This window comes from Castanea sativa, chromosome 8 (assembly GCF_040712315.1).
Source record: "Castanea sativa cultivar Marrone di Chiusa Pesio chromosome 8, ASM4071231v1".
NCBI lineage: Eukaryota > Viridiplantae > Streptophyta > Magnoliopsida > Fagales > Fagaceae > Castanea > Castanea sativa.
The window spans coordinates 33,802,548-33,815,611 of NC_134020.1; the positions used below are offsets into that span (position 1 = coordinate 33,802,548).

Sequence of the window (13,064 nt, forward strand, 5' to 3'; positions counted from 1 at the left end):
TGCTATTAATATTATCAACATCACCATCACCATCTTCGCTAACTACTTCAAATTCTTGATAGACGCTCGTTATGGAGACTTGGTCACCAATACACCACCACCCATCACAAGGTCTAATCTGAATATATATATATATATATATATATATATATAATGTAGTCTATGCACGAATCATCCTGCTTAGTTTTTTGAACTATTCAACCTGATACAACTTCTAGATAGGATTTCTAAGCTTTCACCTTTTGTCAACCTTAATAAATGCACATGTTGAAATCAATTTTGCCGCTCTGTTTCTTCTCAAACAGTATGTAAGGAACACCAACTTTGAGTGATTCTCTTACTTGGTTGAATTATTCATTCATTCTCTTACTAGTTGAAAAGGTTATTTATGTTTCTTTCAGGTGAAAACTTAAAATTACTTTTAGGATTTATTTGTGTTGAGTTTCCATAGCTTGTTTCTTGTTATTATAGGCAGAGCATTCAGATTCTACCAGAAATTCTAGTCTTGCGTGCTAGTAAGAGAAATTTGGGAGCTTTGGTGTTCTATGCGTTAGCAGGATGTATCTTTCAAGAGTTTGTGGTTATGGATTATTTGTTGTTGCATGGCTGTGTTGTTCTTCACTGCTTATCGATGCTCAGAATCTGCTAACCAACCCGGAAGAAGGTGAGTTTGCTTTACTTTGCCGTTTTTTTTCATTTTATGATTCACGTGCTTCTTTTGCAATTAAGTTCTTGAGGGCATGCTTATTTTTCTGAAATTTTACTTATAGACCCTCTAAGCCATTTTACGATGGTTAAATGATTAAATTCACAATTTCTTAACAACTAAAGCATTTGAGACAATGGGTAATTTATTATGGTATCAACGTAGATGGTCTTGAGTTCAATCTCTTGTCTTTTCTCTACCTCTCATTTGGAAGTTAAAAATCTCATGTTCTCACTTATTAAGGAAAATTCTAGGCCCACACGCTAGGGGTTGTTAGAATAATGGTTAAATGATTAAATTCTTCATTTCCTAGCATCTTAAGCTTTCGGGAAAATCATTAATTTATCATTTTCTAGTAATTTCACCTATCAGATTTTCAATTCCCCCAAGTTGGGAGTGATTAGTGTTTCTTATAGTTGAACTATAATAGTTATTCGATTCATCAATTGTGTATGTTCAAAACTTGGGCCTGCACATAATGTTGATGCTTATTTTGGAAATTGACTTTGCTTTCCTTTAATGCAGAAATCCTAATACTAGAATTATAGAAACATAAGGACTAGAGAAGCTTATGAACTTTCTAAATTTAATGTTGAAGAGACAATGATTAACATTTGTATTAATTTGCAGTGAAGGCATTGCAGGCCATCAAGAGCAGTTTGATGGATCCCTATAATAATATTAGTAATTGGGATCAAGGAGACCCATGTACATCAAATTGGACAGGAGTTGTGTGCTCCAATAAAACATTAGGCGATGGATATCTACATGTTCAACAATTGTATGATTTTTTTCTTTTCCTGCTTTTAATTCTATTTAGGAGCATCATTGATATGAGTTGTGTAGCATGTTTCCTTTCACATAGAAAACTTTTTCTTACTTTATTTCTTTTGTCCCCCTTGCATGATGAGACATATTATTCCACTTTTATATCTATTCGTATTAGTTGGTGCAGAGAACAAAATTCCTTGGTTCTGTAGTTCATTTAAGATTAAAGAAATTTATTAGAATAGGATCTATTAGCCACAATTTTCCAAATGATCACTAGCAGGTCTTAATGAATTTAAAATCTGTCTTCATGATCTTCTCATTTGTCCAGAATTAATAACTAATGATTTATTATGACTTATTGCCCACAGACTCAATTGTTATCTCATGCCTGGCATTATGTTAGATTATACACTAGTCACAAGTTCACATATAAGAGTGTCAAGCTTTGATAAAACCTGGCTATTAAATGCATTGCATCTAGGCATTTCTAATGAAGATCTAGCTATGGTGCTTTAATAACTTTCTTTTGGGATTCTCTGCAGGCAACTACTACAAATGAATTTGTCAGGAAGTTTGTCACCAGCGCTTGGCCAGTTATCAAATTTGACAATATTGTATGGCAAAGGATGTCTGAAGTCTTATTTTTTGTGCTACAAATATCTTTATTCAAATCATAGCTTTTAGATACCTCTTGCAAAATATTCTAAAATCCGATGGTTTTGCATTTGATTTATATATCCTACTGATATATTTTTCTCTATCTACTCTTTTGAAGGGATTTTATGTGGAACAACATAAGTGGAATTATACCAAAGGAGATAGGCAATATAACATCTTTGAAACTCTTGTAAGTTGAGCAGCTTCTCTGCTGGTTGGATTAGATACTCAACAATGTTATAAGATAATTATATGCCCATACTGTTAAGAAATGGAGATATGCCACTTGTTCATGCATATTTAAAATCTTTGATTTCTAAATAATATAGGAGATAATCTTTATCAAATCTTGACTAATTTACTTTATAGCATTTTTCTGAATTCTTGGTATTTGAATATTGCAGTGCATTTGCTTTTTCTTTAACTCTGTGTAATATTCCGTGAATCCAGGCTTCTGAATGGAAACCAATTATCAGGTCCCTTACCTGAAGAGCTTGGTTACCTCCCAAATTTGAAAAGACTACAAATTGACCAAAACCAAATATCAGGATCAATACCTAAATCATTTGCAAACTTGAACGCAACACAGCACTTGTGAGTGTGTTTCTGTTCTGATGCTATATTGTCTAAAATCTATTCTACTATGACTAACCCTTCTACTTGTTTTCATGAGCAGTCATATGAACAACAATTCAATTAGTGGGCAAATCCCAAGTGAGCTATCTAGATTACCAAGTCTTCTTCACTTGTAAGTCAGTATTTGGCCATATTCTTATATTTCATGAGTTACCTGTCTGTACAATCTGTGAGATCATTAACCATCTTCAATTTTGCATCTGCAGCCTTCTTGATAATAACAACTTATCAGGGTATCTTCCACCAGAGTTCTCCACAATGCCAAATTTACGAATACTGTATGATTTTTACTTTTCCTAGAGCATAAATTTTTTTATCTCATAAATGTCTTTACATGTAATTATATATAGCTTTTTATCTTGAACAAGGTTATAAAATCTAAATTTTCACTTTTCTATTAGTTAAATCTTTTTTTTTCAAGTTTCTTAATGGTTTTATTTTATTTGTTTTGCAGTCAACTCGATAACAATAACTTCAATGGGACTACAATTCCATCTTCTTATAGCAACATGCCTAAATTGCTGAAGTTGTAAGTTCATATTATTATCGTATGTCTGTAACTAGGTCCCAAAAGTAAAGGCAAGCAAGGTGCTAGCCTTGAAGCATAAGGCTGAAAGTTTTTATTTATTTATTTTGCTAAATAATACAAGAAGCTCTGTTTTCCTCTAAAATGCAAAACTAAAACGAAGAGGAAAATACTAGCAAAATTAAATGGGAGTATATTATAGATAGAATGGTATACGTTTTGTTGTGAAAATACATGAAGTATTCCACATTGATTGAAAAGGAATACAAATGGGAAGTTACTCAACTTAGAAGTGTTATTTGGCATGAAGGTATTTTATTGCATTTTTCTAAAACATCATCAAGGCCACTGGTAGACTGAACAAGCCAGGACTTCCTGATTAATCCTTTGCTGTTTGATATTCTACACCACTGTGTATTCTGCTCAACTTGTAAAGAAGCTAGATTGTCTTAATTAGATATCACAAACCTTTCATGTTCTCCATACACTTGCGAGCTAGCAATCAAGTAGTGTGCGCATTCACAAGTAACATGGTATTTCATGCAAGATTGATAATATTTGTGTTTGGTTGGATTTGCCAGGAGCCTTAGGAACTGCAGTTTGCAGGGACCGGTTCCTAATTTGAGCCAAATACCAAACCTTTATTATCTGTAAGTTGCTTTATTTTGTTTTCCTTTTTTAGTATATCTATGATGATCAAGTATGGCATATAATTCCAAAAAATAAATGCACCAAGCTGAATAAAATTTTTACTTTGTGTTATCAAAGACCACTCCACTAGTTACTTATACTTTATATTTTACTTTATATAAACTTCAGAGACCTCAGTTTCAATCAGCTAAACGGAACCATACCCTCAGATAGGCTTTCAGGGAATATGACGACTATGTAAGATTCTCCATCTTCTGAATGACATGTATCTGATTTTTTTTTTTTAATTTAATTTCATGGTATTACAAAATATTTACAGACGTGTCTTTCAGTTTTGAATTTTTCTTTTTCTTTTTTGAGTAGATTTTGAGATAATTTATACCATTCTGATATCTATTATTTGAACGATTTCAGCTTGTTATCCAACAACAGTCTTAATGGAACAATTCCCACCAGCTTTTCGGATCTCCCTCAGCTTCAAATATTGTGAGTAGTCTTCCTTTATTTTTCTTCTTGTGTTTATTTATATGGTTCAATTTTATTGTAAATTATTTCATATATTATTTAAATTTGAGCCAATGAGCTCTAGCTCAAATGACAATTCCTCTTTTTCTAAAAAAGGGTGGAGGGTAAGGTTGTGGGATCAAAACCCACTACATGTGTGTATAACTCACTAATAATTTTATTTTTTTTTAATTCTAAATTTGAGTTTCTGCTGATCTCAACAATGAAATTGTTAAGTATCTAGATAATATGATTCATTAAATTAAACTGTTAATGAAAGAAACTGGATTTATTTGATAAATTATTCCCCTTGGCAGGTCAATTGCAAACAATTCATTGAGTGGCTCTGTTCCATCCGTCATTTGGCAAAATTGGACTTCGAACGGAATGGAGAAACTTACAGTGTAAGAACTAAACGACAATGTTTTTGTTTTTTGATGAATGAATAAGTCGACAGTGTATATTTTTACAACATTTACAACTAGCAAGGAAACTGCTATTCCTAAGAAACACAGCCAATTGCTACACAACTAACAAGAATAAAAAGCCAGTAGATGGAATCCTCCATGAACAACAGAGGACTCTATTCAAAGCAGTATGCTTGATATGTTCACACCAAAAAAACCTATATCTAATGTCGGCAGCTACAGCTTGCAACAAATTTTCCCCAAATCTGTCTCTCCCATTATATATTTTTGAGTATCAAGCTAGCTTACCATTGGACTTTTGAAAACTTCTACCTTTCTACTTCTTTAAAGCCCAATCCAACTCCTCATCCTAACCCCTGCCTGCCTAAAAAACATCTACATCTGATTCAGAAAGCCCAACATCTATCACTGCTACATCCTCCAGCTATACTTCCACCCCTTGATCATTATACTTTTCCTCCTCTAGGTCATTTAGCAAGGAAAATTTGTTTGTAGCATGAGCTTTCCATGAGATATCCACCCCATCTCCACACTTACTACTCATAATGTTCCCTCTTCAATACTTCCCTTTTTCTATTTGAATCTTCAATTGATCCATCATCATCAGTGTTCTCTTTCCCAACTTGCCTCTGTGACTCATTAGACTCCTTTGTTGCCATACCTCCATTGTCCTCTTTATTTTCGAATACCTTACAATTACCACATTTCTATGGCTTTCAAGGCTATTCCACCTCAACATTAGTGAAACCATCAATAATTAAAGCAACACTGACCAACCTGCACACACAACCTCGCATACCCCATCGTCCAAGTACAGAGGCTTCCCAACAGCAGTTGCAATACAACTGAATTACTCATGCTTTCAGTATTGACAGGAATATGATGGAAGTTTACCCAAATATGAAACTTAGTTAACATAGGACTTAAGAACTAAATTCCTGGTTCATATCACCTCAGTATCAGTGGCTTATTGATCACATGCCACTTGCAACATTCTCAACACCTCATCCCTAGACTTGGCAACTTTGAATTTGCTAAAAAACATCACATTTTCAGCAGACATCACTTCAACAGCACCAAAAGATTGCCATAGTTTCGAAACCTTGTTCTTAACCTAGAAGAAAGGAGGAGCTTTCTCCAAAAACTGTCCCACAAGACAGTTTGTCCACTTCTTTATTCCCTCCTGAACCGCCACTAGTGCTGGCCTAACAATATTTTTCCCATCTATCTTCTCCAGTAGAAAAAAGCTTTAAAAATCAGTATTAATGGGCTGGTGAAACAGATTCCTCCACTCCAAACCTTTCTTCTCAGTGGGCTTCAGTACTCCTTCTAATCCCAATCAGTCTTGCGCCCAATAACTTCTCACTGGTTTTCCACCTCAGCATCTAGAACAGAAGCACGTGATTAACCCTCCTCCAACTCAGCATTAACAAATCTAGAATTTTGGCCAACGAACACTTGGGTTCCATTCTTCTTGTGCTCAATCATTCCCCCCAAATCCTAACTGTTATTCTGTTTCCCTCCATCCCGAGCCAGTGGATACTTTTTGGGACTCAAAATCTGACACACTTGGCCAAGCACATTCTGCTGAGAAGCAAGAACTAACAGTTGAACTCTTGCTCGAGCTTCCAATCAGATTCTAATTTGGCTGTGCCAAGTTCCTCCTTGCCTTAAGAACCACCATGTGTCAGCAATCCGGGAATCATCCTCATCAAATCCAACCAACACAACCGACAGCATATTCTGTGATCGTCCAATTTTTATATGACCTGAATGACAATGTTTCTATTTCCCTTGGTTAAATGATGGGGGTGGTGTGTGCCTCAAACAAATATCTTGTTCTTGTATTGGTACAAAATAAAGTTGATTCCTTTTTTTTTGTTACAGCATGGTCTTCTGTAAATTTAAAGGTGTAACCTCCTGGGTTGAATTTAATAAATTTTGGATTTTTAAAGATATGGCTTCTGGATTTTTTGTATTGCAGGGAATTGCAGAATAATAGGCTTTCAAATATGGGCAGTACTAGTCTACCTCCAAATGTCACTGTCTGGTTCGCTTCTATACCTCCTTCCATTTTAGCTTCATAATTACTTTCATAGTAAAAGATTGTGGATGTCATCTTTTTAGTTTTAATTTGCTAGGTGTAACAGATATAGGACATTGATATGATCGTGTCACTTGTTTTTATTTTTTTCTTTTTCAGGCTTCAAGGGAATCCCTTATGCTCGAACTCCACCCTAATCCAGTTCTGTGGTTTTGAAAGTGATAACAATATCAGTCAAAATTCAACAAATACGACTTCTGTTTGTCCAGCTCAACAATGTCCACCCCCCTTTGAATATTTAAGTTCCCCTGCATCTCCTGTGGCTTGTTTCTGTGCTGCCCCCTTGTTTGTTGGATATCGGTTGAAAAGTCCTGGATTCACAGATTTTCGTCCATACATAAATACATTTGAGGAGTACCTGACGTCTAGTCTTGACTTGTTTCTATATCAGCTGTACATTGATTCATTTTTCTGGGAAGAAGGACCTCGACTAGGAATGAACTTGAAGCTTTTTCCTGTATATGGAAATAGCAGCACTACTAAGTTCAATATGAGTGAGGTTAATCGAATCTTCGGGCTGTTCACATCATGGAACATTGACGATAGTGACATTTTTGGACCCTATGAACTTATCAGCTTCCCTCTACTGGGCTTCTATAAAGATGGTTTGTCTTGAAGCACTTTTCTAATATGTTTTGTGACAGAGCTTTATTGTAGTTGGAACTAATGCTTGTTTAGCTGCTGAAGATTGCACAACTTTTTCTCCAATTTGATTGACATATTCCTTGAATTCTACGATACTTTAAAGACAATCTTTAATCTAGTGGCATTATTCTCTATTGTTTGAATTCATATTCTGAGAAATGTGTAGTATGTGTGTGTGGGTGGTACATTAAAGTGAAAATCACCATTTCTTTTGCTGCCAACTATGTTGAAGACAGGCCTTCTAGTGTAACATATACATTTGCACTACTGGATCTGTCACATTAGTTAATAACTGCAATTCTCTGTTCAAGATGATTTGTAAGTTTCTGGGCAATTAAGTTGCGTTCTATTCTTCTATATTTATCAAGAAGGCCACTTCAAATTTACACCCTATGTCACTGAAGACTTGACCCCAAGGATAGATGAACTACTCATTCACGTCTTCTCTTCTTTCATGTATTCATATATGAGAGAATAATGCTGGATAATTTACATTTTTTTGTGCTCATAGTTTTCACTGATGTCACAGAGAATACCAACTCTCCAAGTTCCGGTTTAAGCAAAGGCGCATTGGTTGGCATAGTACTGGGGACTTTTGCAGGTACAGTTGCATTGTCTGCAGCTGTTATTCTACTGATACTGAGAGCGCATATAAGGAAGTACCATGCAATTTTGGGAAAACGTCGTTGTAAGTATCTTATGTTTATGAAGTTAGGGTGTTCAGGTAGATATGCCATGATTTTTAACTTTGCCTGTAATTGTTACCATTTTCTACATCCTGATTAGGCCTGTCAATTAGGCTAGGCTGATGCTTTTCCAATTACAAATGCCTCAGCCTGGCTTGGTCAATGTCTTAGCCCTATCTTAGCTAATGCTGTTGGCAAGCCTCAGACAAGTTTGGACTGGGCTGTGAATGGAAACATTATTTAGAGATTAAAAATTTAAATGAAGAATTCCATGAGACTTGGTTGCAAACTGGCTCAAACCACCTTTAAGTTTGAAAGAAGAACAAACAGTCAGTAATTATGTTAACAATTTTTTTGGCTTGTAAGATGAAAAATGTTTATGTATCTGTTAGCAGAAGTAAAACATTCTGATAATCAATTATCATTTTATCAGTAATTTTAAAATTAATGGGCACAGCATCTTTATCTGCAGCACCTGTCACTATGTTTTCATTTTTAACATTGTATCTGTATTTTAATATGCAGTCTCTAAGTCCTCCATAAAAATTGATGGTGTGAAGGATTTTACTTTTGAAGAAATGGTGAAGGCTACAAACAACTTTGACAGCTCCACTCAGGTTGGTGAAGGAGGGTACGGAAAGGTTTATAAAGGAATTCTAGCCGATGGTACAGTTGTGGCCATTAAACGTGCACAACAGGGATCTTTACAGGGTGAAACAGAGTTCTTGACAGAGATAGAATTGTTGTCAAGGTTACATCATCGAAACCTTGTGTCTTTGACTGGATATTGTGATGAAGAAGGCGAACAGGTACTTAATCTCACCTTGAAGAGAATATATACATATTGAGTATATAGATGCTTTTTTTAAATAATTGCAAACAATACAAGAAATCAAACTCAATCTAGATTTCTTCATTAATTAGGTATTGTTTGTGATGCAGAACAAACTAAAACATGCAAAAATAAAATTGAAAGACAGGAGAAATAAAGATAGAGAACCTAGGATTCAGTGGCTGGAGTTGTTACCACCAAACTATTGTGACAATTTCAATATAATTTTTATTCATAAAAATAAGAGAAATGATATGTCCACAACATTTTCACAACAAATCCTATGTGGTAGGTTGTTACGAGTTGTTTTTAGTGGGGTAGAAAAGTAATTTTAGTAGTAGGTTCAAATTAGAACCACTAATCACTAACCACCTATAATTTGTTGTAAAAATATTGTGGACATAACACATCTCCTTCCTAATAAAAATAATCATTCCTAATAGGAGTACAAGACTTTGCTTATATAGACTATTAAACCCTAATCCTAACTAAAGTTGGAAGTCGTAATTGATTTATTACAAAAATAACCTTGCTTCTAAAAAAAAAATACCAATAGCTAAAATAAAAATACTAGTAACCGATAAAATCATATTGACTACAAAATTAATATTAAAAGTGCATCCCACATCAATTTGGCTTTGAAAAATGCATACAATACTTAAATATCTCTTTTCTCATGTGAGTATTGTTTTGCATGCAGATGTTGGTCTATGAGTTTATGCCAAATGGTACTTTAAGGGATAACCTTTCTGGTACGCCTTATATTCATTCTTTAAGCTAGTGTTTTATTGATCTCACTATAGTTTTTTCGTAGAGTATGAATGCAAGTGAAAATTGAAATATAAAATTTGAGACAGTACACTTTCTCCCCCCCCCCCCCCTTCCCCACCTTTCTGTCATTTTTTGAGTTAAGCAAAACCTATTTACTTCTCACATTCTACATATCATTCTAATGACTAATAGTGGTTCATGTGTGCAATAATACAGCTAAGTCTAAAGAACCACTGAGTTTTGCCATGAGATTGAGAATTGCCCTGGAATCGGCTAAGGGCATCCTCTACCTACATACTGAAGCCAATCCTCCAATATTTCACCGGGATATCAAGGCCAGCAATATATTATTGGACTCTAGGTATATAGCAAAAGTTGCTGATTTTGGACTTTCGCGACTTGCACCTGTTCCGGATATTGAAGGGGTTGTGCCTGCTCATGTATCTACAGTTGTGAAGGGGACACCAGTAAGACTCTTATTGTTGATGCTTAACTAATATAATTATAAACTCTGTATGAGTCTAGGTTGATGAGTGAATTTTCTATAAGGTTGTATAGGCCTCTCTCCTATGTTCAAACGAAAAGTAAATTTAGGGTCACAAGTTAATAACCTAAGCTAACATATTATTTATGACATCAAGGTCCAACCCCTAGTTGAACCCAAGTCTGACTAGAAAGCCAAGAAATTATCTCTTTTTTGATTCTTTGTTCGGTCCAGTTTTTAAAAATATGGTTTCAACATTTGAAAATCTATCATGGGCTCCTAACCCTTAAAAGAAATAAAAATAAATTGGTAATGGTGTTGGCCATCTCCATATCTGTTAAAATTATAAATTTAGCAGCAATTCTTGTTATCTTTATAAACTAAATAAATCAATGAAATTGATTCTAGATAAAATAGACTTAATAATGTTGTAGATGCAATTGGTATCTATTTCTTTTCTTTTCTTTTCTTTTTTAAACTTGATGTCTATTTCTATATTCTCTCATTCTCTATATAAAATTTGCAGGGTTACCTAGATCCAGAGTATTTCTTAACTCGTAAACTCACAGACAAAAGTGATGTTTATAGTCTTGGTGTTGTATTTCTTGAACTCCTGACTGGGATGCATCCAATCTCACATGGCAAAAACATTGTTAGAGAGGTAAAACATTATAGACCTATTTGCCTTTGATTCAATAGGGCCTGATGGTACATTGGTACATCAGGTGATTGGGCATGATAGGAAAATTGTTCTTCTATAATTTATTACTCATTATTTATTCAAGGTAGATAGAGAATAGCTTTTAGTTTGCCTCTCTTCTTTACCTCCTGCTATATTTCATTTTATGCTATGCGTGAATATTGAAGAGAGATATCCTCATTTGCAAGTTTCAGTTTTAACTTAACATTGAAATCCTTTTAAAATCTTCATTTTCCCACCTTATGCCAAACAGTTATTCAATTCTATTAGATTTATGACCACTTTGGCTTAATGTTCATATTATTTGATCCTTTATATACAGTGGCTTAATTTTTTGTAATAAAATATCTTGCAATTTTTTTTTTATCAATTGGTTTTATTCGTTTCAGGTTAATGCCAAGTATCAATCTGGAATGATTTTTTCGGTAATTGATGGGCAAATGGGATCTTATCCTTCGGAATGTGTGATGAGATTTATGACTTTGGCTCTCAAGTGTTGCAAAGAAGAGACAGATGCTAGACCTTCAGCAACAGAGATGGTTCGAGAACTTGAAATTATATGGAATATGATGCCTGATTTTGACATCAAATCAGCAGACCCTACGGTCACTGATGCTGAAAAGGTAGTGACTCCACCATCATCATCTTCTACAGTGAAGAATCCTTACGTGTCATTTGATGTATCTGGCAATGACCTTGTTAGCAGATCCGTTCCATCCATCACGCCTAGATAAAAAACATTGTTGATAATTGATTTTATTCATTTTGTAAAATTGATTTATTGGAACCTGAGGTTGCTAGTATCTAGAAAATTTGAACTGGGAATGGTCCTTACAACCACCTTGATTGTTGAGGTTGTGTAAAGTCTCAATCTTATTGATCTTCATTACATTTTTTTGTTTTTTTGAAAAGTGATATACTTTTCAAAACTAACATCATACTTTACAATATAAACGGAGTTGTAGTGAAATTGTGAAATATGATTAATAAGAAGAATATTATTGTGCTATCTGATTCAATACAAGGGGACATTTCCTGCAACTATAACAAAAAAAGATTGGTTGAAGTACTTTCTTTGAAATCTGGCTTCACGTACACATTGATATGGTCACTACGTGGTCTTCTTAGCAATGAAGTCTTGTTGTCAAGAGATATATACAAATTGTGCAAAACATTAATAAACCAAATTACTTAAGCTAAGTGCTCTTATTAGTAGAGATGCTATTAGGCGTGATGGATATGGTTATGTCTCCTTTTACATGGAGTGGATCTCACACGTGTGAGACTCACCCCTAGGTTGGACATAGCTATTTTGTTACATAAAATCCTTTTTTTTTCTTTATTGGTGGTCAATTAGCACTAAATCGCCGAGGGATCCTAGAGGCCATCCAATATAAGATTGGCACGGTTCTTGTAGTAGGGCTAGTTGGATCCAGATTAATAAATCCCATTTTAAGTCTAAGCTTATGGAGGGTCTTGGGCCAAGACCCTTGGCAACAAACAAAACTAGTTTAAACTGAGTCCCAGACTTATAAAGCCCAAAATGATGTAGTTGATACTCTTTTAAAAGCCCAAGTCCACCTAAACCAAGATTGATCCAAACTAGTTGAGTATGATTGATGGTACAAGACATGCGCACCATTGTTTGACATTGCCAAATAAATATAGCCAACCAATGCTCGGAGCACCCTTTTGTATGAAGAAAAAAAAAATGTTGTAAACAAAACTTTGGCTACTTCATTCTCTAATTGTCCATGCCCAAAATCCAAATAAACAGGAAAGCACATAATGAGCATTAAGGGACCTTAGCGGAGTACCCTTTTGTATGTTGTCAATTATGTTCCATTCAGACTGGAAAAACAAAAAATGTTTCATTGCAAATATTAAATTGCTTAACCCAATGTTTCACCTCAACTCAAATTTTAGTTAGTTTTGTTCTATATAGCTCGTTATGCAAAAATTT

At 34.5% G+C, this 13,064-nt stretch overlaps 1 protein-coding gene across 5 annotated transcripts; it reads left to right on the forward strand.

Moving 5' to 3' along the window:
• Positions 1-12,125, forward strand: LOC142607776 (putative LRR receptor-like serine/threonine-protein kinase At1g06840). Of its 5 annotated transcripts, none has more exons than XM_075779401.1 (21): positions 1-111; positions 472-664; positions 1,337-1,487; positions 2,020-2,091; positions 2,253-2,324; positions 2,585-2,728; positions 2,811-2,882; positions 2,977-3,048; positions 3,225-3,299; positions 3,878-3,946; positions 4,116-4,184; positions 4,362-4,433; positions 4,769-4,855; positions 6,864-6,929; positions 7,083-7,588; positions 8,158-8,316; positions 8,840-9,123; positions 9,847-9,898; positions 10,134-10,384; positions 10,928-11,062; positions 11,491-12,125. In XM_075779401.1, exons 2-21 carry the CDS (start codon positions 559-561, stop codon positions 11,833-11,835), a joined length of 2,859 nt encoding a protein of 952 aa, XP_075635516.1. In that variant the 5' UTR covers positions 1-111; positions 472-558; the 3' UTR covers positions 11,836-12,125. The 5 variants fall into 5 exon arrangements, with proteins under 5 accessions (XP_075635516.1, XP_075635513.1, XP_075635515.1 ...); XM_075779398.1 differs by lacking the exon at positions 1-111 and adding an exon at positions 165-381; XM_075779400.1 differs by lacking the exon at positions 1-111 and adding an exon at positions 190-304.
• Positions 12,126-13,064: the final 939 nt, after the last annotated feature.

What these genes read in the sequence shown, in the direction of transcription:
- LOC142607776 (XM_075779401.1), top strand. Translation starts at nt 559, where the DNA reads ATGTATCTTTCAAGAGTTTGTGGTTATGGATTATTTGTTGTTGCATGG. An exon ending in TATCTACATGTTCAACAATT is followed by an intron (nt 1,488 to 2,019) that starts GTATGATTTTTT and finishes GATTCTCTGCAG; the next exon opens with GCAACTACTACAAATGAATT. An exon ending in CCTCCAAATGTCACTGTCTG is followed by an intron (nt 6,930 to 7,082) that starts GTTCGCTTCTAT and finishes TTTCTTTTTCAG; the next exon opens with GCTTCAAGGGAATCCCTTAT.